The following is a 27764-nucleotide window of genomic DNA, read 5'->3' as shown; positions in this document are numbered from 1 at the left end:
ATTTTCAATTATTATGCAGCATCGAGATTCCTGACAAATATGTTCACAGGGCAAAAAATTTTCAAAAAAGAATTCGCAGAAGGGTTCTTGAAGTAAACTGTGCTTGAGCATGACACAGCTTTCGAGCGTTTCGGATTCCGATAAACCCCACCCATTCCCCGGGCCGCAAAAAATGTATATTTCTCATCTTAAGAAAAAATCAAATCGTGAATAAAATGAGGTAACCCAGTGTATTTTTGAATATGAACTAAATTTAAATATATTTGATCAAGATTACACTTCAAGCAAACTATTTATTTCTTCTTACAAAATAAGAGAGAGTCCCGTAAACAGTTACGATAAACTAGTACTGAATCATTCCGTCTATGCAAGTCGACGCTTATTTATACTAATGGTTAGGGTAGTAGTATTTTTATGCTCGACGAAATTCTGTTGTCGCTATCGAAATGTGTTAAGATTTTCTGAACATTCCCTCTTCGCATCGGACGATTTCAAGGTGGGCCAGCTCATTGCTGCACAACTGCCTTACCACATGGGGTAACGTACAGAGAAGGGTAAGCAATGTTGGCGGCAGATAGTGGTGGATTTTTTGCCGAAGGTCTTTTTAACACACCAGCGATAGCAAGGATAAATGTGCCCGTTCACTGTTTAAACAAATCTCCATTCACGATCATAAAATTGCTGCTGCCGATCAGCTAATACCTGAACTCAACCCATAGGGGCGAAGGAAGGGGGGTACGCACAGATCTTGTATCTTTCTCCTTGGAGTGATCTACTGATCGTGAATGTGACGCATTGCGTTCTTATGTTGTTTTAACGATTCTATAATTGTAGCTACCAGCCTGCCAATGGTACAAGTTAAATTACTCCGAGCAGCACTATACATCAAGCGTAAGAAATTGATTCAGAATGCATGCTCTGAAGGAAATCGCTCATTATCAGATTCAGACACCGCATATCTAGTTAAAGCATGGATACATATTGCTCATGGCAGAAGGCCGAGCAACGTTCAAGTGATTCATTATGTGCTACCTGAAATGAACATATAAATATTGTATGGAAAAGGGGGCAGAACTCTTTGGACGTCACTTGAACAAACACTGTTCACTATCCCTGGGCGGTAGGGTGCGTCTAAGCTTTGAATCTAAGACTTTTTTTAAGCCGTAATAATAACAATCAGGTACTGTAGGACAATCAGAAATATTGCACATGTTCTACAGTTATCGTAAGAGGATTATCATTATCATCCTCCACATAAATATACTACTATGCATACATGCCTTAGGAGAGTGCTAACTCGTATCTTTCGACATAAATACTACAAGTTTCCTTGTGAGTAACTTGTCTTACCTTGCTCCATATGAAGTATGTCACTGGTAAGAAATAGAAGGCACAAAGGCTCTGGTTAGGAAAAAAGGTTTGCTTATAACATATATGAACTATTAGTACCACTAGAATTATTAAACGTCATTATGTTTATTCATTTCGTTGTTTGTATTATAGAAAAACGAAGGCTTGTCACTTGATGATGCAGAACTTTGTTTATCATTCTATATACTTAAGGTACTATCTAGCCATGACAGGGCCTAAAAGTCTTTGTTGGCACTGTCAAGTCACTATAGATTAGCGGAAATATTGGCTGGCTGTGCCACTATTGCAACGGGAGCTGCTTTTTTAACCGCACTTCTTTTCGGCTCCGTATGAGCTGATATGCCTTATTTCTTGGAAATTCATGATTTAAACAACAACAGAACTCCTACTTTTAAAGAAAATTACGTCGTTAGTGTTGCTTCGTGAGTGTGAAGGCCCGTTGCCAACGTGGACGGCGATATTACGTTACCATGCTCCTTAATTACGTGCCGTCACTCGATTCCGTCTCGACGTCGAACGTCAGAAAAAACGAGGAGGAGAAAGGTGGCGGCTGCTGACGGTGGTGCCGACGATTGTGCAGAAGTTTGATAAAAGTTCATTAGGTATTGGAAGTCTGCGACAGATCAGACGCAGTTATGCAACCAACAATATTGCCCCAAAATAGAGTTGGCAAACTGAGCAAGAAAAAAAATGACTCAGGAGGTTTTTATACAACAAAGCTTCAGCAGAACCATTAAAGCCTTCCCAATTTGAAAGAGGAGGCTAATGATAATGTTTTCAAATTCCATGTAAATTCAACTGTTCGCCCAATCGAAGATTTATGGAATGAAGATATTGAAATTAGTGAAAATGACCTGCTTTATTATATAGAAGCAGTTGGCAACGTCGTTTTGATGCTGCCTGGTTACGGTTTTTCGTGGGGTTAAAGTTAGAACTTCCTTATACTAACCCTAGCTGTTTGGAGTCTCTTTCATACGCCTACACGGCGCCGCATTTTACTTTGTATTTCATTACAATTGCCACGCTGACACTTGACTTATTAAACGGACTATTTGCTCTTTTGTATTTAATTTATTAAACTTGCATTAGAAAACTGATTCTTCGATAAACCGAGATGATGATAAAAAAATGAAAAAAAAAATTCTTGAATTCTAGGCTCAACTATTTATTGGAAATTCAGAGCTTATTCGTTTACATTCAACAGAGTAGGCCACTGGACGCAGGTCATGGTATCTTTATCAAAATTAAACATGTCGTTCCTGTAGGAAAAGGATCGAGTTAGAATTTGTCCTGTGCCGTTCTTTAGAGCTTGATAATTTGTAAAAAATCTTACCGTTTTCCTTCTATCGTTGCACTGTCGTTGCGTCATGGTCTAAATATCTGCCGAGTATCTTGTAAGCAAGTTTTTAATCACTGTGTTGCAGCTGTGGATTATTATTTTTCTTGTTATAGCAGGATTTCTATTGGCTTCGTTGTCCGCAAACCTAATTCGGTTTGTGTTGATATCTGTTCTGCTATGCAAAGGCGTATCAAAACCGCAATCAAGCTGATTTGGCTCGTGCGGTCCATGATGAGTAACATACATCGCGCTTTTTTAATTACTAAGGCTATATAGAGATTAATCGAACAATGAATAATAACTGAAAGCACTGAGTAAATTAATAGGCGGGGTAAGACAAAAGTAAAATGGAGGTAGAAGAGGATCAAGTGGTAAAAAGTAAACAGAAAAGAGGTAAAATAAGGACGGCTTAGATACGAGCAAAGCTTTCAGAGTAACGATAATAGTTGGTCAGGCTAGAAAAAAGAAAGTTGTAGCGCATATATATATATATATATATTATTTATGCGATTTTTTTTTTGGTGAGGCGGTAATTTCAAGGCTTGCTTACTGATGTCATCGAATATCTTTGGAGTGTTATTGTTTTCAAAATATTGGCGCAAATTTTTTTTTTTTATAGGAAGAATCTGCAAAACCTGTGCCGATCTGTAGATTTGCGTGAGAGGCCTGATTTTAGTACTCGAAATACGTTCATGTACAATGTTACTATCGCTATGTTCAGTAGCCTGTTTTACGTTTACGAAAACACTCAAAACCAAAGATCAATAAAAATAATTATCGCAACGGTTATCTGCATTATTCAAGCTTTTTTTTTCGTCCAAAATGTATAGTAGTTTCATTTCTGACTTACACATCTCTCCCCTCTGCTGCCAAAAGTGTCAAAAGATGCTTCGAACTTCTGAAACTGTTGGAACTGTTTGGTACTTTCGAAGGTATTGGGGTACTTCTATAAGTTACTGCAAGTTTTGCATGTGGCATTGTTACTTGTCATGTATACAACTGTCAAAAAGTGAACTATAAGCAAAATATTTCCTTACCAAACAAGTTACTCGACGTAAATGAAAAAGGTCAAAATTTCAATATGGAAATGCTCGTCGAATGAAGTTATAGTGAAAGTTCGGTTATGAGTACAGCTCGAGAGAATTATAGTTAAACAATGAAAAAATGGCAAGAACACATTTCACAGCAACTCACAAATATGAACTTACGAGGAAAAGCGTGAAAGCGTTTTGCGCCTATAAAGGAGAAATTTACCAACTGAAACAGGCTTCAGACGCGTAACTCGTAGAGAAAAAAAAAAGTTTGAAAAATTATAGTAACGAAAAAATCCACTTACGCTAATGGACGAATTGTTGAAATTATGTGTTCAAACTAGTTTCCGTAAGCAACATCATCTTCAATCTTGATATAAATACTAAAAACGAATTCCTGATTATCTTACAAGGGCCGACATTTACCGAGAAAAGAATGAAGCCACGTTGCTGGCAACATCAAAAGTTATATGCATCAGATAGGTGTTCAGTTTGCTGGTAGCTGCAGGTTTTCAAGATCACGACTCGAATTTATTTTATGTCTATCGGAAAAGTCCTATTCGACTGGAACACCAAATAATAAGCAAAATTACTCTTAGTTTTTTTTTATTTGAAGTTGATAGTATTTAATTTATTAGAGGTAATTTGGCCTTTCCAGCTATTTTGGCTTACAAATTTTTCGAGACGGGACGATCGTAAATATTTTATTCTAACTGTATCCGACGCATTACCCCATAGCCGACCAGAAATCTATAGCAATGTACATAAAAAAAAGGCCCCCTATTTAATTGATTTTAACATCTTTCACAGTGAAAGTTTGAACAATTAGCGTTTGGGCATCGGTTCTCTTGCTTAATAACCAAACTGTGATAACATAGATAATGAAATAGGAAATTTAAGACACCCTTTGAAATACCTAAAACTATCAGACTAGTAAAACGTAATTGAACTCGACACGGCGCGAACTTTGAACGGTTAAAACAAAAAGTGTTTACTCATGCGCGACAACGAATACGTGTGTACTGATTGGGATCCGTACTCTGGCTGCTACATTTGGGGAGCGTCAAAAACGTTTTAATTACTGTAAAATGCCGTTGTCCGTTGATCAAATGAGATAATATAGTGTCTAGTAATAGTGTTCTTATCAATAAGAGCACGCTAATGTTTAAGATGTTTCATCTACCAGAAGCTTCGGCAAAGCTAGCTATAGATGGATTCGATAAGCGGTTCCATTTGATCAACAGGCTTCTGACTAGCCTCGACTACCGTTTTTTCATCGTACCTATATCAACACCCACATTAGTTGTTTCCTCTAATGACGTTCAAGTAAATTAACAGGTCGTCTAGAAATGTTTAGGTTTCGAGGACGAAAAAAAGACGGTCAACAGGGTGAACAGTTCCTGCTATCGAGATTCATTGTATCCTGTAATGAACTCGGGAGTATGCATCAGTGAGGCTAGAGTGATAATCCGGTTAACACGTAAATTAGAAGAACGACCCATAGAATATGTTAAAAAAAAAAAATTCAAAAAACAAAAGCTAAATATAGTAAACGATGACGCGGAACTTTTGGCGGAAGCGCGGTGGTTTATGAGCTAAGTGGCTAATTCACAGGAGCCAAAAACAGCTACAATTAGACCGGCAAAATACAAATAACTCATAGGCATTTATGATTTAATGAGGCCTCTTATATCATTAGTTAGTCAATGAATATGAACGCAAAAGGTTGTCGCCAACCGAAAGATTCGAACAGACCCGGTAGGGGGCGCTGGTACCAAAACTTGCTTGTAGTGACTGGCAAAAAGCATTCACTCGTGCCCGTTCACCAGCGGTGTGCCGTCATGCAAACATTTGAGAGTAGTCGCCAGTACCGTATTCTCGTAAGAAAAAAAAGAAAGAGGACCTAGTTTAGCTATTTGCCGACATGGGGAGCATTCTGAAGTAGGCAAAAAAATAAAACGAATAAAAAAAAATATAGTTTTCCAATTCGAAACTTTAAGACAATGCGTATTACCTTAAATATTTGACGTTCAGTGCACGAAATCAAGTGTGACTGAACCCGAAATAGATAATAATTTCATAACCTTATTTTTAAGGTTATGAAACATATAGAAACATTTGTTTAGGTATTTTGAGCGGTGAAAGATAAATTTAAAGCGATGATACATATACCTTTTATGCAATCTGCATAATTGACATAACTGGATCTAACAGTTACGACCGCAGTAATTTCACACTGGTACCATATCTAAGGCAGAGTTTGGGTAAAACAATGCTTGGAAGTGCCAGTCGATCAAATATTCGCGGTAAGACATTAATACGTCAATCGAACGATTTTCTAATGGCGACACCAGTTGTGAATTGAAGATCAGGACAAAGCATCTTATTTTTTCCTGCGTGTACCGAACAGTATCCGTTTTTATTAGTTATACAGGAGAACCGGCATTTTCAGCGAAAAATAGTAGAATCACATCTTGTCACGTCGTTAGTAATGCATCCACTCCCATTATAACAGAGCCTCTGAATACCACCATCAGAAATTAATACGTATTAAGGAGATATCTGCCTGTCTAACCTCTATGTTTTGATCTGTTGTGCATTCGAAATTTTCCTAAAGCCATCATTGGATAAATTAATTTTTATATCTAACTAATAGGTACAATCTCTAGCTTACCTTCTTTTGGTTCGTTTTCTTTATACATAATCTTTGCAGAGGCTGTTAACTTTCATCATGGCACGAAGTAGCAGTAGTTATTATTTACCTTGTAAATACACCATTATGCATATATTTATTTTTTTTTATCCGGACAGCTTTCTGGATGCCTACATTCACGTCCGCAGTCCTGCGTCCATCCCTTGAGAGTGAGCACGAGTCTTCAAAGCGTCGAATGGAGGAAACATTTATTGATATCCACCGTGCCGGTATCTGGTCGCCGTACTGCGGTTTCATTTTTATCAAACAGTTGTAGTTCTCTTCCAAAATGATTCAGGTAAACTAACGGCAGTATCTAAAAGGATACTATTGGAAGTGATTCCGATACCGATAAGTTATATGTACAAACATATATATATGTGTGTGTGTGTGTGTGCAGGTAAGAGCCTAACTGATACTCGAATGTTTGTACTTGACCATTTCATTCGCGGTATTAAGATTGCATTAATTTCTAATTGAAGCCCAACGAGAAAACTAGCCGCCGTCGCTGTTAATTTGCTCGCTGGGTTATATCGTTTTGCGTGTCCGTTTGTGATGGAGGCGAGGGTCGGGGGGCTTCAGTACAGGAGATGATCCCTTTCGGTTGTTGGCCCATTTATGCTCAGGCAGAAGCAAAGGCAGGAAATTACGACGTAGCGGTACCATCCAAGTGACGACGCTGATAATTGCGATGGCAATGATATTTAACGAGAATGTTCATCCGTCCACAGGATGTCCGGCGTCTATGTCGAAGCTGAGAACGTGCGAGCGAGGTCTGTCTCTCTGCCCGAGGGACTAGCGCATAGGGTCATGTTGAATCATGAATGACAACCAGACGATATACTGTCGCCATTGGCCAAACCGAACTTGCGCTACTTGCTCCGGTCGTTTGTTTGGAGTCTGCTCGACACAAAATGAAGCGTCCAATTGTCGCCATTACGGATGCCCCAGTTGAACAAGCTATTATCAATGCCATATATTTAGAAGATGTTTGACCATCAATCGACGATAATTCTAACATATGATAACGTCAAAGTGAAATTAACAGAAATAAGTTTAGAATTTACAAGTGTTCTATATAAGTTATTACTGTCATTTTATAAATACTTGAGGAAGCGACGGTTTCATTGACCACTACTAGCTTCTACCTTCTGAAAATGCTTTGATAATTATATAGCGGTTTCAGTGTTGTAAACATAGGGATGCGCGGTTCCTTCGAAAATCGTTTTTGTTCGTTCAGTTATCAGTGGAATTTTTATGTTCTTCAAACAGCCATTAGTGCCAAACAAGCAACACCATCGCAGCTTTATCTAAAGCTAAGTCTGCTAGTTATCGCTATTAATCATTGGGGATCTTATCAAAGCTGGCTAAAATAGGGCAGACGACGCAGTCTGTAACAGCATCTGTTACGTTTGTTCAGCTGTACTAGGCAGACAGTTATCGACAGTATTTCGAAGCGGAATTAGCATTTATACCTATTTTGTTTCTCGCGATTTCTCTGCAAACTATCATTTTCAATGGGACCGAATTTTTTTCTCGAGCTCTTTTCTAATACGGTATCCTACGCCTTCGCCGCACGCTAGCAGCCGGAGCTTTATCAGTGCGAGGTATTGACGTCAAATTCTTGTTTGCGTGCGACATGATTTTATGTGAAGACAACAGTGAAGCGATTTCAAATAACCATATGCAAGGAAAGAAAAAAGCCAGAGTTGATGTTAATCGAACGAAGGCATTAATTTTCCATTGCCAGCCATAATTAGGTGATCAATTGAATTAGGATGAGAGAGATACGAGGGAATAGCTTCAAAAAAGCAGCAGCAACATACTACCAGAAGAAGTTTTTTAGCAGGGTACTGAGACTTAACAGTGAAACGAGGTAACACTGCAGTAGAAGAAATGGTTGTTGTATATGGTCATATTTACATACTGCGTATGTAGATATAGGTATATACTCGTCTATAGTAACAAAACAAGGAAGTGACTGCACGAGTGCTTTCGACCTTAGAGATCTTGAGGAGTAACGCAAGGTGTCGTTGCCAGGTTAACATAATTTCTCATCCAATAGTCTAGCGCTTTGCAAGAGTGGGCTTTTTTTAAGGTCTCGCTGCTTGATGGTCAATGGTGCATGTTCCCCGACCAGGTCTTCATCTCAAATAGCTATGTTGTTTGTGTGTGTAAGTGACTTATTGTAAACTTGCGCTGCGTTAAATTATCGCGATGACTGGCCTGGAACCGACACAGGCCGCACGAACATATACAACATCAGATATTCTTTCAGTCCCTCAGCCTATAAAAAACTTCCTCTACTTTATTCTGCTAAAGCAAATTAAATTGACCGATTGTCTGAGGTGCACAGTACTGCCGAAGAGTAGCCAGCGATTTGATTAAGTTATCACATTATAAAATCATATTTAGAACATGGACGGATATAATTTTCTGATGTATGAAGATCGTGGAACGCTAGCGAATTTCAGTGCGCGTTCTGCCCCACACTGATAAATTCCACATCCGTGGGCAAATTGATAGACGAAAGGCGGGAAACGAGAATAATTCAATGAGGAAATGAAAAAAGAGGAGATCGTTTCTCTACAAAGGTAACGTAACGATGATACACATTGCGTTTAAATAATCCTATCAGAGTGAGAAGATCGTTTACAGCTCGCTTTTTCTGCCTTCAGACGTGTATGTTTCTCGTCGATCTGAAAGTCACATGATCTATTTTGTGCCGCGACTGACCGTCGAAAGCAATGCTTAAAACTCAACAGATCTATTTAACATGGAGACCGTTCTGTCTTTCATAGGATCTAATGCAAATAAGGGCAAGCGTTCAGAGACTAGCGTACGCAAAAAAAAAAAACAGAATCGCCTGATTCCGTGCAGAGTTACAGAACCATGGTCGACTAAATTGAATGTAAAAAACAGGTTCCATATAAAGAATTGTTGGTAAGCAAATTAAATGTTAATGGCAAGATATTAACTTGAGAACAGCTAGCAACACATAGCAGCTGAGGTGAAAGCTGGAATAAAGGAAACGGTGGCAGAAGGGAGCAGATGTGGGTCTGTGGGGATTACAAAACGTGTGTGCTAGCAACTCATATTATTGTTAATATGTAATCATATTCAGATTTCACTGAAATATCGTAGATAATGAGGAGTGAATCTGGAGCACTTTCTCTTGTGTTACTAGCCCTTTCATAAACTTTGTCGGAAGGTATAAGGAAGAGGGTCAAGCAATAATTTTTCCTAACCAAGTACCCCGGAGCATTTTTTGAGACAAACACACACTTTCTAACTTGATACAGCTTCAGAGCTATGCAATGTGTCCCACCTAAGAAAATTTATTCGTTTAAAGTATATCAAAGTAAAGTGTGCATGATGCTAGACTAGCCGGGTCGCTATCTTTCAATAACACTCCCCTTAACAGTATAGTATACAAATGTTTCGGTCTGTCTTTTACCGATTCCGAATCATTACGGAGGCGAGTCCACCGCTAACTATTGGCCAGATGTACACGTGAAACCGTACGCTTGAATGTCTATAGACACCACTACGTAAATTAGAGATACATTTGTTTTGTACGAGGTTAATCGAAGCAATTCCCGATCTGAGGCAGGACGAAGTACGCCTAAAGATCGAATTAAATTTATTGGCATGCACGATCTGTTATTATCGGCTTAACTGTTGCGTTTTTAGCTGTGTCGGATCTACTGTTCTGTAAATATATCTTTTCCTGTTGAAATCTTTGGTTGTTAGAACGATCAATACATTTGAATACCGCGGTTGTCGTCTTGTGTAAATAGTTAGCATAAGCGGTCGGTTCAACGTAAACGATCGATGGCTGTATTGATAAAATACAGTGTATATCTACACAACAGGAACAATCCCGTGCTTTCCTGTTACTATCGCATTCAACATAACGTCATCTCCACGGCTGCAAAAGCTCAAAAAAGCCACGGCTTCTAGTAGCCCACTTGTGTAAGCAGAGATAACGTTGTTCGGCCGAATGGAGAAATAACTAGTACAGCCAGACCTTTGTATAAAGTTAAAGCGCTGCTGCCAGCATCCACAGCTTTGCTTCTCTAAATTCACTCAAGGACAGGCTTGGCTATAAATTTCCTATTCAAATACATAAAACATCCACAGGGCATAAAAAAAGAAAAAAAAAAAAAGAATAGCGTAACAAAATGTTCGAAATGCCTCTTCCAAAATAACTCAATCAGTATGTCAAAGATCCACTGCATACACTTACAATGCACTTTCATACTTGATTTAAGGTAGGTCGTTCCACATTAATGTAGGCATATATAGATGATGACGATGATATATAGCATATGAAGGGAATAAACTATATAAATATAAGAGTATAGAGGCCTTTTTCTTAAATATAGTGGCCCTGGCAGTTTGCCAACAAATGGTTTCATATTGAAACTGCAAGGCACTGTTATACGACACGTTAAAAGACATAATCTATGACGTCCTAGGCCCATCATTGCGCGAAGTTTGCTCAAAGCCTTTGTATATTTTTTATAGAATTTGTCCACTCTAAAACTGCTGCCCATTATCACTAGGAGCCTTTAAAAAGTTATTTTTATTCGTTTCACGAACTAAAATCATGCATAACATAACTCGAAATTATAGGGGTTGTATAGGAAAAAATGTACATGAAATCTCATTAAGTTATAGTATTGGTTTTATCAAACCCGTCGATCGCGCGAAGGACGCGCATTCAACATAATCGTGCATGCCAGTCAAGGGGGAAAGGAGCTGCTTTAGCAGCAGGTAAAAAAAGATACATTACCTTCAAATGGTACTCAATTGAGTATCAATTGAACATAATGGCAGAATATAATACTGTGCAATGTGAATGTATAATTATGTGTTCAAGGGTAATAAGTCGGTATATTGGTGTTAACGATGATGATATACTCGATACAAATTGGCCTGCTTAGCTACTGGTGTTCTCAACGGCTGGCAGAACCTACATTAGCTGAATAAACAAGCGTGTAACTCACATACTGACATTTTCTCTGCCGTCCGACTATGAAATGTAACGTTGACTCGAAGCATCTTGTCTTGAAAAATAATAGTTGCGGAGGTACATGGCACTGTTATAAGAGTAACGAAATTATTGCCGTTTATATGCTCTAATTTTTTTTTTCTTTTATAGAATAATGATGCTTTCTTCAAAAGAAATTTTCTACAATTTGTGCCATCTTCCTAAAAAAAAGTTGCTTTTGTTTCTAGCAGTTTCATTCCAAACACAAGTATCGTATGTTCTAATACATTCCACATACTTTTGGCAAAAATGAGGAGTTCCAGGTACGCCGAGGCTAATTCTCATATTTAACCTTTCTGACGGATTGACTGATCAAGCTGATCACAATGGTTGATCTACCTAGACACCTATCGCGACTACGCGGCGATTTTTTCATTGTCATCTGATTGATTCGATCACGATTGTTCGACGTAGATGGCGCTAAGCTTAAGAAACAGTCTGCAGGATGGTATCTAAGTCATAAAGCATCAGTGAAACGAGGAAATAAAGACAGTTTTCAGATAGCTTTGTTTATAATCAAGTGTGTGATGACGAACGCAGAGCGTTGCCATTTTTGAATTGTCAGACTAGCTGGCCAGTCTTCTGCCAATTTTGTATCCGGCAGCACTTGAAGCCTCCCCAGTGGCTGACCACTAGGGAAAACGGATAGAGGTGTAAAAGAGAGGGTAGCATGAGTAAATACTGAAGTGATCGCTGGCTCGCCATTGGATAAACTTTCTGATTGTCTGCTGTCCTTATTTGCTCACGTCGGCGGTCAAATCAAAGGTGACCTTCGGCGTCGGCTGCAACTAGCACCACTGTTATCAGCATCATCACAACGGGATAGAAACAAAGTGAGCCCATCAGACTTTGTCCCTCACGAAGTGCTTGTTGGCCCCCAGCTCATTTCCGACCCCCACTACGTTTTGCTCATTCTATTCAGTCTTCTGAATTTTACGTTGCTTTGATCATTCTGCGCCACTAAAACCATCAATCCATTGCAGTTGTTGCTGCAGCCGCTACTGACCTTCATCCAGGCTGGATAACTTGGTCGGTCAAGCGTTGGCTAGCGGCGAATTGTTAACGACGATTGAGGGTTGTAACTATACGCTATTGACTGATCAATCAGTATTGAATTCGGACTTTGCTCATCTGGTTTTCACGGTCTATTTATAGTTCTCGAATGTAAGTTCAATGCGCCTGTTCTGGTGCAGGCTACCTTTATCTACCGAATTACGACTTCAGTCAGCGACTCTCTCGAGATAGCGAAATAACACTAAAGGTGACCACTGGTATACTTGAAAACTTTTGAACGTCAAACACCTGCATGGCTTGTCATTATTATGTTTTTTCTTCTTTTTATAATAATTATTATGTGAAAACCATGCTTTTATTAAGGAAAAGAGAAACCGCTATAGATACATCCCTGAGCATTCGTAGCTTGCTAACGTTTCCCTGCTTGCAACAATATATCAGCACCGTCACGCGTCATTTACAGCCATCAGAAAACAATAATTAATTCTTAAAGAATGCGGCCGTCATAGGCCTTACGTCGCCGGCTCACGTCCTAATATAATCTGTTATAGTTACTCCAAATTGTGGGTGGAGACAAACTGCTAGACAGACGCGTTGTCTAGTAGTCTAAAAAGTTATGGATAAATACACTGAGTTTGTAAATCGGACGCACTCATTTTCATCATTAATTCGGGCTGTGTTTGTGGTAAGCTTTTTTCGCCAGACATTGGCCTACTTAATAAAACCAACCGGAACTATACGTGGTACATCGAAACAAAATGAAAGATGTAATAAATTTATTGTTGCAGTTGTAGAATGTCTTCGTAAACACAGCCTCAAAAGCATCAGTCGATTGTTGGTGAAAGGCTAACGATGTCTAATAGATATAATGTGATGATACACTTTAATTAGAGACCAATCTTCTGAATGCGCGCGTCTATTCAGACGGCGCAGATGGGCAGCAGATCTCTCTGCTGCCCAGGTACGGTTCCTGGGCAGCAGAGAGATCGTTTAAAATCTACGTATATACCCGTGTTGAAATTTGGTTTTCGTTCGTTTAAAGACACTGAATTAGTCTGATTTTGCATCCATTTATATTCAAATTTCGATTTATGAAATCGCTTCTAAAGCATAAATGTGCATTTACGAAGGATACCAGCCAAGATATTAAGCCAGATGGCTTAAAAGTGTCATTAATTGAAAGTACGTAAAGAGCTCTCCCGGCCCAAGGTGGAGAGTTCTGAAGTAGTGCTGTTTGTGTGGGGATCCTTGGGCTTGTTGATTCAGACATACATACGTACATATGTACATGTATTGCATTTAGTACGGTATAATATCTTTGCTGCTACCGCTAAAATATTGTTGAATGTTATCGTTGTTCTAGCAATATTGATAATTATCTGTTACTGCTGGCGTCGTTGTTGGATAGCCCGGCATTTCGCTGCCGGTCGTTGAAGAAGCGTGTCGTCGAAGCCAGTTGTAGCTGGTACTGTTATATTTGTGATCCCCACATGCAGGTCTCATGGTTGATCACTGCCGTTTATGCAGACCCCACCAAACCAAACGCTCCACTGAACTGGAGCATACAAAGTAGGGAAACAACTGGTCAGTCTATTCAGCTGCAGTTCGTCCTTTTGTGGCTGCAGGCTATTCCTTACGTTCGAGGACAACATTACCCCAACATAGAAAAGACCACTTCCACAACTTACAATCGGTCTTGTCTATCTGGGCGTGTAATGGGTGTAACTGGTAACGATGGCAGTAAAAGTAGTTGGGCTGTTTCTGCTGCAGCTTGTGTCGTGGGCTTAAATCCGTAGGGCTTTAACCACTCCGCCATTCGTAGTGTAGTGTCACATTGAACTGACATAGGATAAAGGACTCGTTGTCAATTGACACACAAGCAGAGGGAAGGACGGGTACGCGTAACGGTTAAGTTTCTTTGCGTGTTGTCTTTTGCTTTGTCGTCGTCGTCATCTTTTACGCGGCTTCTTCTTCTTGTCGCTTTATCATAAGGTCTTCGCGGTAACGATTGTGCTAGTCGTACTGGCGTGGTCGCAGTCGTAGTTGTCGACCGCGTTACGTCACCAAACGACAATGTCGTGTTGAATCGAACAGGACGGCTGGGGCCTTACGCGGACGCGCCGCTGCTCGATGATGGCGACGTTGCTAGAACTGTGTAACGGATCTCTTACAATATATCTGTACATCCGGGCCGCTAACCTCATTTGGCCCCGCTAAAGTTGCATGGCTTGCACCCGACGCTTGCGTACCCACCCAGCCAGCCGCCCACGCACGTTTCCATCGCGATACATACATCGATACACGGGCGAATAAAGTGCGTTCATGCACCACACAGCGCAATCCCAATAGGCAACTGAGAACCGAATTATTTGGGACACAAACCGATCGAAACTGAAAAACGAAGATTAAATTACCATCGCATTGTAACGGCAATACAGCGACAGGCGGCAGGATAAATTTAGATCTACATACAGATATGTCTATTAGCTTCACACTTACTATTGTTATTATAGGCTAAATTTTGTAGCAATCAACTATTGCATTCGAATGTTTGAAAATTCTTTTTCCAAGTTTGAAGAAAGTTTCACGAAGTGCCTATATATGTTCAAAGGTTATCTGTTAAAGAAGTAGGGGTTTCGGCAACGTTCAAGTCAGACGATACGATATCGGGAATAGAAATTGAAAAACGCGAATCATACTATTATTCGTGATTGATGAAAGTTTCTGCTACGGAACTGCAATATCTTGCAAACGACTTGCAACTTAAAAAGTGCCTACAAAATTATAGTTCGTGATTGAAACCACTAGCCAATTGTCAGCTAAAAAATTCCGCCGATTACCATGTCGCAGTATGCACGATGATGATAATTATGATCGTGTTATGAAATTTTAGCCAATTCTTGAGGAGAATGCGAAGCGGAGTCTAAATTTGAAATTTCTACTTCGAACAGTTCGCATTGTAAGAAATCAAACTACGTAAGTAGTGAGGTTTTCAAAACTTGTTTTGAAGTGAAAAAAAAAATACAAGTTTTATAGCACACTTCAGTAAACACTTAATATGTAATTTTTGCAATTTCGCATTGGCTGCGGATATTTCAGAAGGGGCAAAGAAGTACGACTCGACCAGCATCTATGCTGCGGATATTTCAGAAGGGGCAAAGAAGTACGACTCGACCAGCATCTATGCTGCGACCAGAACGTACATACTGTAAACGTATTTACATCTAAACATAACGTTTTCGTTATCTGAAGTACTGCGGTAGTTGTTAACAGCGTCGTTATTCAAAAAGAAGGTGATCAACAGACTGAGGTTTACTTCATATTCAGGACCGGTTTAGCAAGTGAAGGAAAAAAAGCGGATATTTTTAGCTTGTCTACGTTTACGTCAGAGCCTGCCAGTTCTCCCTAAGTTGCTAAACAACAGACACGTACCCTTTTAGCGAAGGGAATCCTTCAATGAATACGTTGTGCTGTGTCCTTTGTAGAAAGTGATTAGAAAGCATTTTTTCGTTCTCTGTGTAACCTCACGAGCGATACACTCATAACTGTAGCAAGTATTCATAGAATGAAGGAAGCAAGAGGCGGGAACCTACGAGTGGGAACGTTAGGTACGCTTGCCTTGGCCTAAGGATGCCTCAAAGCGGTTTCACACGTAAAGCTTAATCACTGTATCGACGTATATCGGATCATACTTAGTGCTGCTTCAGTCAACAGTTTTTACCATGACATTAAAGAGAACTCGGGTAATATGTGTAGGGGGTGATCCCGAGAAGCTTTTTTGTGGGCAAGTAGAACTATTGTAGAGGTATCACTATTTTAACTACATTAAGTGTTTGATTACAGTGGCCGCCCAATTAATTAATCTATTACCAACTAATCTATTTCATTTCTCGTATCACAAAACAATACTTAATGAATTTTGTTCAGCGTCACCCTGATCCAGAGCCGGTTTGTCCTACCTTTTTCGAAACTCTCAGCCTCTATAACATTGAGCCATACGCTACTACAATTGAGTATTTGTCATGTCACATATAATCTTTTACGACGTTCCTGCGGGAAAAAAATATGTTCTTAATAGAAAGCAAAGTAAAGTGATAAACATGTCTTAGTGAATCTTTGGTGTCGTTGATGGTACCAGGGTAGACAAAATGAACTCCCGTTAGACTTTCTTGTTTTATTTCTTAACAAAACGTCGTAAGCACGTCGATCACTACTGGGTTTATATGGAAGCGGTGTTTGGTAAAAATATTCATCCGTTCCAATTTGAGTTGTTGAGATGGTGCATTTCTTATGAATTCAGTTAAATGGCTACCCACTGTGATGACATAAGATTGTTGAACACACGCATCCATTAGAAACCGCAGGAGACGTTCGTTTGCTACCAGCAGTTGCCATAAAGTCTTTTTTTTTTTCAATCTATATGGATTTGTTTGCACAAGAATCAAAACTTGGTCACTTCGCTATGATAGTGGCTAACAATCCTGTTGTAAGAACTGATGTGTCCGGCTACTATACAAAACTTGTGTGCACGCATGGCCGTCAATGCCTCATAATCTGTAGCCGCTATGCGATGGACACTCGTTCTAAAGCTACACGATCTGCTTATCGAGTAATGATTTCTGTAGTTATCCAGTAGTTTGTCGATGATGGCTTGACTGGTAGATATCAATACAACATATTCCTGATCGATCAATTGGAATTCCTGCTGACGCGAAGCGGTGGTCAAGCCCCAGCTTAGTCGAGATGCGCTATTGTACTACCGACATTTATCCGCATTTTTACCTGATTGGTAATAGCCTCGGATTAATCAAGCGTTGCGTTAGATTGCATATGCTCCAACAGCTCTCAGGTGCGTTTGATGGAAGATAGATGGCTTTAGCTGTAAAAGAACATCTTTGAAAGCCATCCTGAAACTTATCACACAGTATTGATCCTGAAAGTGAACCGTCAATACTCCATGACTTCCACCTCAATAGACTTGCCCTGCATTAATCCTCTTATCTTTTAGCAAAGCAATCTTGATCTTAAACTCCAATTTTAATATCGCTTTGATTGGATAAGTGCGTGTGGAAATGATTATTCGTTTACATATATTTAGGAAGGCTCGATAGGAGGAATTTTAGCAGAATATTATACAACGCCGCTTCGGTGCTGAGGGGTATTTTACCGGTGACTAAGACAATTAGAAGCTTTTCTTTTACTCTGTATTGTTTGGGTTTCAGGTTGTCCTGTAAATCATTGTGGTGCGATCTCGAAGTAACGTCATCATCTAGTCGCCACGCTCGGTTACCTCAACGCGGATGTCTAACGGGTACGGCTATACGACGCTGGGTTTTCGTGACGCTTTTACTATCATCCGTGTTGAGCTGGTTGCTGCATGAAACACTTGCCCAACACTGCCTAGAGTCCAATCTGGTCTATTTTCCTGGATTCAAATGCTGCAAAGAGCCCCTGTAAGTACGTAGTAGATACTTACAGAGTGAACATGCGTTTTGTGACGAGAAACGTAGGATCGTATTGTGCGAGCGAGACCATGGCGCATCTACGAGTGTAGACTTACGACGTTATTCTCCTCATTTGAAGCAGAAAATTATCTCACACGTTTTTCTCTAAATTCGATTTAAAGAAACCATTCGAAAAAATGTAATTTTTTTTTTATTGTTTTTAATTGACCTTAGAGGAATCATAATATCATCATCATTATTGTTTTACGTGAATAATGTTGAAATTGTGACATGATAAATGATGTTTTTAAGTAAAAGGGTTTATAAACAGTAGGCGAAACTAGTAGATATAGTACGGTATAAATTGCTGTTATGCTTTTAATAACCATGGGTGAAGTTGTCGAATCAAGCTGAGGCAGAGGCCATGTAGTTAATTCACAATGCCGAAAGTATCGAAATTTCGTAAACTATAGTAACCAGAAAAATTAAGTAACATTAATAGATGCGTTTCGGGTTCTCCCGCAGACGTATTATGCAAACCTTATCAGCTTAGGCTATATCTGTAGGTCTTATTTACGTGCCCAGAGTGCAATATCTGAGCCAAGCCGAACCTCGCTGCAAAAACGATAGATAAATGTGAACATATATGTGCTATGTGCCTTAGTACTCATTCACGACCATACTTATACATGAAAAGGGTGTCGTTCGAATAATATTTGATCTGTATATGAGAACTCGCTTATGCTTCAATGTTCTATTTTATGGGCTTGATCAATTTTTAGCGATTCCGAAAGTGGCTGGAGGTGGATCTGCTTTAGAGACGGAGAACTTCCAATGGAGCCGCCGGATCCCCCCGAAACAACCTCTGCAAAACCTAACCTGACGCCTCTGTGGACGACAACGACTCTGATGCCGCCTGCAGTTGACGTTTTAGTGACTTCTGCTGTGACATCCCCTGCCATGGATACAAGCCGCACGAGCAAAGCCGTCAAAGTCAATTCCACATCCACTGCAACATCCGAGTCCATCGACACGACGACTCCAATCCCGCAAGGGACTACGATAGCAGTCGACAGATTTGCTACAACGAAGGACCCCTCGATTAACATTAGTCTACCTTCAACGACGTTAATTAATTTAGCTGCAAGTACACCAGAAGGCTCAGCGTTCACGCCACCTGAAATATCAACGGCCTCCTTTCCAGGGACTGAATTCCTGATAGTTGAAACGACCATACCAACGGATCTGACCAAAGTAACTCCGCAGACCAATAAAGCTTTAACGGAAAGCAAAATCGATGATACAACAAGCGCCCATGAAATCACTGGTAATGCGGCTGAGGAAAACAAAGATCAAGATGACGGCATAAGAAGTGAGTCGTTTGCACCTCGTAGTCTGAACAGGATATATAAAAAAAAAAGAACGATTTTTCTCAGTTATTTAATTAGAAGATCTTTATTTTAATATATGTGCAGTATTGTGGTTTATTGCATAATAAACATACGACCATGGCTTCAAGAAACATCATTTTTATAATTTCTATCTAAGTCGACAGTTTCAAACGTGCCATGCCTCTGGTTACAATTTTGCGAGCTGTTAAATTCTGATTGCCTCGATATTCTTGCACCGATTCGTGTACTTTTACAGCAGGCACAGCCCAAATCCTCACGTTCAGCACAGATGTCACCAACAGCATTGAATCCACAACTCCTTCGTTCATTACCACCCCCGCACAATCTGAATCATCTTACCCTGTTACGTTGAAATCCTCTCAACCACAGGCAACTTCTCCTAAAGCTATTTTCTTAAATACGGAAGACTCAATGTTAGCTTTGATTATGACAACTTCTATATCGACTATGTACACACTTAATAAAACAGAAATTGTCAAAGAAATCATTGCATCCAATCCTCTAACAACTATATCTACCACAATAGCTCCTATCACTTCGCCTTCTTTTACTACGCATAACCCAAATAGCACATTTAAACCAAATCAAGACAAACCCGGCAGGGTAATGGTTTCTGCAGAAAATTCTACTGTCTCGCCCACTGGGTTGCCGGAATCTATTGCCACTGTTAGTATTATGAATCCGATTTCTTCAGCTGTTACTGCTGCTACTACAGATAGCGATGCTAAGGCATCTGGCCTTCGTGCTCCAACAGTAGTAGGGGCAAATACGACACCCCAGCCTACGGCTATGTCTGGGCCGAGCAAACTCACCACGTCAACGATTGCTCGTGAGTTACGGATTTCTGCCACAACTTTGGTCCAACACTCAACGACACCGAAGCCGGTGAGTGTCTAAGAGGTAAATAAGTACTCCGTGAAATAAATGCGGATTCGATTTTCTATAGTTACTCTTGACAAAAAAGTTGCTTTTAGGATGTAGATTCGATGATAGCCCGCTGTTAGAGGGCACCTATTGGTATCAGGTGAGGGCGATTGGGTATTGAAACAAACGAACTGACATTTGGGTTAAATAATATAACTTCTATATGGTAGTGATTCGAAGGGTTCATAGGGAAAACTTAGACGGCAAGCCAGGTATTTTTTGGTTTAAGACGACCAAGAGCATGCGCAAATTATACGAAGAGGATGTTTACAAATAACGACATTGCTATGTTAATTTAGACCCCTTAAGCTATTAGACATTTCGGTTTCTTGGGTGAAAAAATTGAGCATGAATTGTGACACGTTTATGCTATGACACGCACCATTTCAGAGGTTCCGCCGTGACGCTAATTCATTTCCCATTGACGAGTTCCTACGAAAAACAGGCCTAGAAGAGACGCAGTCTGCTCTAGAAATTGAATATGCGAAGAGACCCTACGGCTCCCACGTCACAGTACGACATCACCTATATCATAGATTTTTTTGAAGTAATATATCAGCCTTAGTTTGAATAGTAATTGATCGTATTAACGATATTAATGGCTTTTCTAGACAAACAATTTGGCTCAAGCAAGCATATTTCACATCGTCCATGTGTCTGATATTTTCCCTGCTATTATTTTCATATTTTAATCACAGATTGATTGCAACGCAGAGAAATTCATTGCACAGCCGGCACCAAATGTACGTGGATTATTTAAGTACCTTAACATCAAGGACGTCACTAGCATCAAATACATTCACTGCAACCTGCCTACAGGAAGGCTAAAGTTTGTTAACATTTTCGGTTCGTACAGAGAGCAAAATATAATTTTTCACTTAATTATTTTATACGATTCTTAAACACTGAGAAAAAGCGCTTGATTTATAAATGAACAAAGTAGTCTATAAGGAAAATAAAGACGGTATATGAAATCACCCTCTCTTAAATAACTGTAAATGGTAGCACAGTGTTACAACGTGATATTTTTGCTTTGCAGAGGGGAACACGAGAAATATTACAAAGTTGGAACTTGATCGGCCACGAACGCCCGGAGGACCCCCAGCTCCGTCAGCCTTTGATGGAATTGCAACTTCGATTGTTGAGCTTCACATCATTTGGTCAGCGAACCGCGATGCGCCCGGAATCACAAGTCTAAGCGACGATTTTTTCAAGGATTTCGCATCGCTTACGGCATTGTCATTGAAAGCAAATGCCCTTGAGAGCATGCCGCTGTCTGTAAATCTCTTGAAAAAGCTTAAGACACTGGATATCTCTATGAATCTTATTACAACTGTTACCTCAAGCATGTTCGCAGGGCTGGAAGCACTAACTACCTTGTATCTAGCGAAAAATCCCATCGCTCGATTTGAATCAAAACCTTTTGCTAGCCTCCGATATTTAACAACGCTCGAGCTAAACGCAGTCCAGGCAAGCGAAGTTCCGGAGAACCTTTTCGAGGGCCTTTCCTCATTGACATACCTTAAAATGGACTCGTGGTCTAATCTCAAGTCGGTCCCGCCCAAACTTTTCGCAGGTACGCCTAGCCTCGAGACGCTTCATTTCAGCGAAGCAATGTCAATTGGTTCGCTTCCTGATGGACTTTTCGACCGAATGTTCCAACTGAATGCCACATACGTCCGGTCATGTAATCTTTCTTCGGTTCCTGCTAAGCTCTTTGCCAATGCACCAGTCATAAGAATAATTGACTTTTCCGGTAATGCCCTATCGGAGTTCCCTGAGGGCTTCTTCTTGGAAAATGCTAAACTCGAGAAAATATTTTTTGGGGGAAATCGTATTCGGACTCTTAGAAACGAGTTTGAAATGCTGTATGCTCTTAAAGAACTCAACCTAAACCGAAATCACCTAACAGAGATCTCATCTAAGGCTTTCGAGAACCTGATTAGCTTACAGACACTTGATATAAGTCGAAACCGTATAAGCAAAATAGAAAAGAACGCGCTGTATCATTTGAAAAAGCTGGAAAAGCTTGATATTCGGGAAAACCAACTGCAAACGTTTGGGGGAACGACCCCAACATTCAGCACAGGGTCACCTATACGCGAAGTGTACCTTTCCAAAAACGAGCTAACTGCCTTTCCCTGGATTCAATATCACACTCTACCGAAATTGTCCATTCTTGATCTCGATGATAATGCGATACGGTACTTGGAAGTGCCACTGTTTGCAAGTTTAGATACAAAAGTATTTGTGCGACGCAATCGGCTTGAATATGTGACTGTTGATTTGGCAAGAAGTTATCCTAAACAAGAATCAGTATATAATTCTGCTGTGGGTACGCATCGTTTCGATCTTGAAGGGAATCCGTTTAAATGCGACTGCCACATTTATAACTTCCTGCGCTATCTTCGAAAGGAAATGAAACCCGAAGTGGCGGAGTTCGAGCACGTGGAGAATTATCAGTGTTCAGATCGAGACGAAACATTGTTGTCGGTTAAATTAGATCTACTCTCGTGCAAAATCAACGATTGTCCACCTGGATGTGAATGCTTTCTTAGAGCACACGATGCCTCGACGCACGTCCGTTGCCGCGAACTTGGACTAGCTAGCATACCTAAGCTACCCCTAAATGTAACTCATCTCGATTTTGAAGGAAACGTACTTAAACGGTACCCGACCGAACTGGCGCAATATACGCACCTCAAAGAAATTATGTTGGACGGTAACAATATCGATAATATTGACGAGCTCTTCATTAATACGCCGCCAAATTTGCAGCTTTTATCATTAACCGGCAATCGGTTAGAAGTGCTCAGGCCGATTACCTCTAATACGTCATACCGGATGGCACTGTCGCATAATCCATGGACCTGCGATTGTTCTGCCCTCGAATTCAAGCGTTTCTTACTTTCGAACATTCTCAATATACCTGATTATCGATCGATCACCTGCAAAAACGCGTACACCGTAAACGGCACGGATGTGTCCCTGTTGAATGACATTCCCGATGATATCTTTTGCCCGCCGGACGTGTCTGCTTATCTAGCATCTGTAATTGCTCTCTCGATTATTTTTATTGTCACGCTACTGATTATCGCACTGTATTACAATAATCGGCAGCTGATTATTGCATATGTGTATATAAATTTTTACAATGTATTCGTCTGCTTGTTCAGTGAGAGCGATCTCGACGAGGACAAAAAGTTTGACGCGTTCATATCGTACTCTTCGAATGACAGAGATATCGTAATGGCGCTCTTGCAAGAATTGGAAAAACCTCAGGGTGACGAAAGCTCAGAAAATCTTTTTAAGCTCTGCATTCACGAGAGAGACTGGCTGCCTGGCTATAATATATCATGGAATATTGTCAACTCTGTTCAGAATTCGCGACGCACAATTCTTGTTTTATCGCAAGATTTCCTCGAATCATTATGGTTTGAAGTTGAGTTTCGTACCGCATATGTTCAAATGATGGAAGACCGTATCAACCGGCTAATAGTTATCATCAAAGGCGAGATACCACCGAAGGAAAATCTTGACTCTGACCTGCGCTTTTTATTAGGAACGAAGACGTACCTCGAATGGGGTGAAAAATGGTTTTGGGAAAAACTCAAATACGCTATGCCGCACAAAGGAAATATAGGTGGACCTCTGAAGAATAAGATCAAACCTTCGGAACTACACAAGGTATGGCAGGTATCTGTTCTTCTTGAAATAGTTAATATCTATTAAAGTTCTCCTCTCCGCTTATATGAAAGTAGATGTTTAATCGTCGTTGGTGTCCTAGAATTAATCATGATGACAACTCTTAAAGTGAAATAGTTTGTAGGAAAAATGTAGTTGAGTGCTTGCGCTGAATCTATTATTCGGCTAAGGAGTGTGGCAAACCAGATTCCCGTAACAGAGTGACCGCTAGCGAACCTAATGGCGTCATGAATTTTAATGTAAAATTGATTTTAAAGGCATTCTATAAACATACGATGTGGGCTGCATATCAAGTAGAATGCACTTGTTCAAGGGGAAGGTTATAGGTTTTCTTTATTCCTACAATAATTGCTATATATACAAAGGATATATTTTCAAAGTATCTTTTACATCAGGACTAATCGCCAATGGATTTAAGCTATTGTAGCGACGGCTTGGTCTCTTAGCAGCTTGTGTGCCCTAGAGACTTGGCCGTCGGAAGCCAGTGTCATGACGTAAATGCTTGCCCCTTAGGTGTTACCAATGAGTGTACTGACCAGTAAACATCAGGTGCCAAATTTGGAAACAGTCGTCCGGGTAGAGGACGCAATTGAAAATGCACAAAGTAACAAAGCTGCAAAACAAAGCAGCCCAGACGATTCCACTTACGGAAGCATGAGCGAATCTCTCGCTCATGACACATCCACAGCAAAGGTATGTACCTTGAACATGAACATTTAAAATCATTGTTTCATGTACATTTGACACATACTGCTTAACTATACAGGCTAGCTTGTACAGGTGCTTTGAAAGCAGCATGTTTTTTCCACTGTCTCCTACTCGTTTTGGTAGTAATACGTCTGTTTTAAATAATGCTTCAGATGGGCCACGTGAATCGTGGATACGAGCCAGTAAGTACTGAAGATATCCACTTGATATGTGCTGACCCTGACCCTGCTGGTGTGATAGCTCAACCTAAACCAGCTCCAAGATCGGCGCGTAAGAAGGAGGCACACCAACTCCAGCCCATCACAGACGCATCGCCTCCAAAAAACAGTCCAGACTTGACACCTTCCCATTTCAAACCAAGTCCTGTAAAGTCGGCCCGTGTAAGACACACGACATTTAAATCTGAGGCACAGTGAAATCATCCGAACTGCCCGCTGTAGAAATCTTCTACGAGCATCTCGTACGCTAGAGACATCAAATGCGTGGTTTTTTTGTGTTTCCACTCTAGCATGGGATAATCTGTAGTGCGGTATATCTGTTCGTAAGTACTATGATAAACATAGTTGTCTCATAAAATATTGGGTGCTGTTTCTTAAGCAAAACAGTTTTGCTTGCGAATCGAAATGGCAGATAGCACCGTATAATTGCAATAGTGAGTCAGAGACCCGAGAGGGGCAAAAGTGTAAACATAAAACGAAACGCGTACAGAAAGCCCGTTTCGGTTGATACATTTAAGAAAGCGCAATAGTGATCGTTATGGACTAGATACGCAAACGTCTTCAAATATCAGTGTCCTTCAATATATATATATATATATATATATATATATATATATAGACTAAACATGTCCGCAAAATTCGGCATCGATCAAGGAGAACATCCGTTAAAGTATATTATCAATAACTTAAATGCCAAAATGATTTTGTTAGAGGAAATAAACATAGTCGGCAGCACGGTAAAATGCTTCACCTGGAAAACCTTGAATTAATAGATGGATTTAAAAAAATCAACTTCCATTTTGTAATTAAGCCAATTTCGAAGACGATGCTCTTTACGGAGATACATAACAGCAATTACGTTTAGCTGCAATTACTAGCTATTTTGTATATATGCTCTACGTTTTAAATCAATTGCGTTCTATTGATTTCAAACATTATCTATAATATTATGTATTAACTTAAATAGAATGGAGTCTTACAAACCATATTCCTTCCTGTACGGGCGCATGTTCTGACCTTATAAGGTCTGCTACGTAAAAAGGGACCCGTCCTAAAAGGTGGCTAAGTGATTAAGCTACCACAGACGTTCTACGAAGTTACAGAAAATGGTGGATCTCTCACTCTCTTTCACATTTGTATCTTGATTCTAAGCTGTTTTGACGGTGGCCACTCGAGGTAGAAGACCTTATTGGCACTTCAGATCGAGTGGCCACGACAATGAATCTGACACATCGTGAAGAGGGACTCATTGAGATTTTGAAGCGGTCCAACCTTGGCTAGAGAGCAGTACAGTCATTGATAAACCATGTAACATTACCCTGTGAATAATTATCAGCCGTTAGTTTATTATTATTACTGAGAATATCTATCCTCGTCTTGTACATAATACTGTAAATATTAAACATAAATAAATTGATTATAAAACATAAATAGATTGCAAATTGGTGCATCCTCTTTGCTTTTATGTCACAATCCTGTTTTCTTATATTTATGATTCACTTAGTATCCATCTTTTTCTATCTCAGTGTAGCACTCTCTTATATGTTTCTCACAGTCTTACTTTCAAGCTACTAAAATAATAAAAATTTAAAAATTTCTCTTCATAATTATTCTCTAAATAACTTGCATCTGTTCGTTTTCACAGACGACCACTATAATAGGAGTAGCAAATACCGTTAGGTACCTTGCAACTTTTTGAGTAGTGTTCCTTCTTCAGATACTCTAGCTTGTTAAAGTTATGGGCGCATCAATTTTAGGCACAAGTTTTAAGATACAGCTCAAGGCTAAGCAGAAGCTACAACTACAGACACTTCAGATGAGCTTGTCTTAACCTATGCCCGTTCGCGTCGTGCGTTTAGCGTACCACAAGATGGTACATTTACAGTTTGTTGGCCAATATGTGAGAATTATGCATGCTTGGATCACGCTCAAAGCAAACTCAGCTGTACACGAGCATATAAAAGCACTAAACGTAAACGTACCATTTGCGTCGCTACCAAAATGCAGCGAACAGTTAGATGATCCGTTTTTTTTTTTGATATGGTGTTATCAGCATTTTATGCGGCGATCTGAAGGCATGGCTTTTAAACGAGCTTCAGCATGCAAAGGGCAAATATGAAAAGCGTTCTTTTTTGATAAACTCAAGACTATGTTGAGGTCAGACAACTGTACACCTTCACATATCTTAATTCTGCACGAGATGTCCCTACAGTCATGCACTTTCCGAAAATGACGGCACAAAAAAAACCGAAATGATATGCTCAAGAACCACGGCAAGAACGGAGAACCCTTGTTTTAAGACGCATACAGGCATTAGTGTGGTTAATTTGCCTTGAAACAGGACTGTCCGCGGCGTTACTCTTCGTCGCCTTATCCTGCGACGACTTCACGTATCAGCCTTTGCGCTGTTCAAAGTTTACTTTCGTACAGCTCAACCTAACCTTGATACTGCTTACAGTTTAGAAATCACAATCTATGACACAGCGGACGCACAAAAAATGCATACAAAGCTTCACGTGCAATCGAAAATATCGTTTAAAAGCTCTGAGGACAATTTTTTACAAGTAAAAACATATTCACAGTTTTTTTTCAGTGGCACAGATTCATAATCAGCCGGGCCTCAGGACACCGCGAATTGTCTTTTCAAAAAAACGTTTATCCTCATAAATAGAGAATCTGCTGCGAGCAGCTGCCACGTGAGATCACGGAGTAAGAGGCAAAGCCTGTAGAGCTAAAGCCATGTAAAGTTCTAGCGGCCAGTCAAGTCAATTCCGCAGGACTGCGCAAGTCCCGGCGATAATCAAGAATCAAACACTTTTCATCATCTTCCTATATGCAAAAAATCAATGC

The 27764-nt window shown here is 40.0% G+C and overlaps 1 protein-coding gene and 1 long non-coding RNA gene across 4 annotated transcripts in view; one reads left to right on the top strand and one right to left on the bottom strand.

The window, feature by feature from the left end:
- The window catches only part of LOC111264543 (uncharacterized), a 39657-nt gene extending 13301 nt beyond the window's left edge, over nt 1-26356 (top strand). The window contains exons 2-9 of one of the 3 annotated variants that reach the window (XM_022840539.2): nt 17726-17956; nt 18730-19319; nt 19595-20244; nt 20674-20796; nt 20982-21129; nt 21323-23970; nt 24502-24681; nt 24849-26356. In XM_022840539.2, coding sequence (XP_022696274.1) covers nt 17726-17956; nt 18730-19319; nt 19595-20244; nt 20674-20796; nt 20982-21129; nt 21323-23970; nt 24502-24681; nt 24849-25112 — 4834 coding nt within the window. In that variant the 3' untranslated portion in view covers nt 25113-26356. Of the gene's footprint in view, nt 1-17725; nt 17957-18729; nt 19320-19594; nt 20245-20673; nt 20797-20981; nt 21130-21322; nt 23971-24501; nt 24682-24848 lie in introns of those variants that run through there. The other 2 variants (XM_022840541.2, XM_022840540.2) reach the window with 2 other exon arrangements.
- On the bottom strand, nt 1458-2955 carry LOC147752938 (uncharacterized). Its single transcript, XR_015312722.1, has 2 exons — nt 2705-2955; nt 1458-1921 (listed from the first exon to the last, which is right to left on the bottom strand). It is a non-coding gene; the product is annotated as an uncharacterized LOC147752938 (long non-coding RNA).
- Nucleotides 26357-27764: the final 1408 nt, after the last annotated feature.

Source organism: Varroa jacobsoni, unplaced genomic scaffold (genome assembly GCF_002532875.2).
Source record: "Varroa jacobsoni isolate VJ856 unplaced genomic scaffold, vjacob_1.0 scaffold_871, whole genome shotgun sequence".
In the NCBI taxonomy this organism is placed as follows: domain Eukaryota; kingdom Metazoa; phylum Arthropoda; class Arachnida; order Mesostigmata; family Varroidae; genus Varroa; species Varroa jacobsoni.
This window is presented reverse-complemented; position numbering and strand designations above follow the sequence as displayed.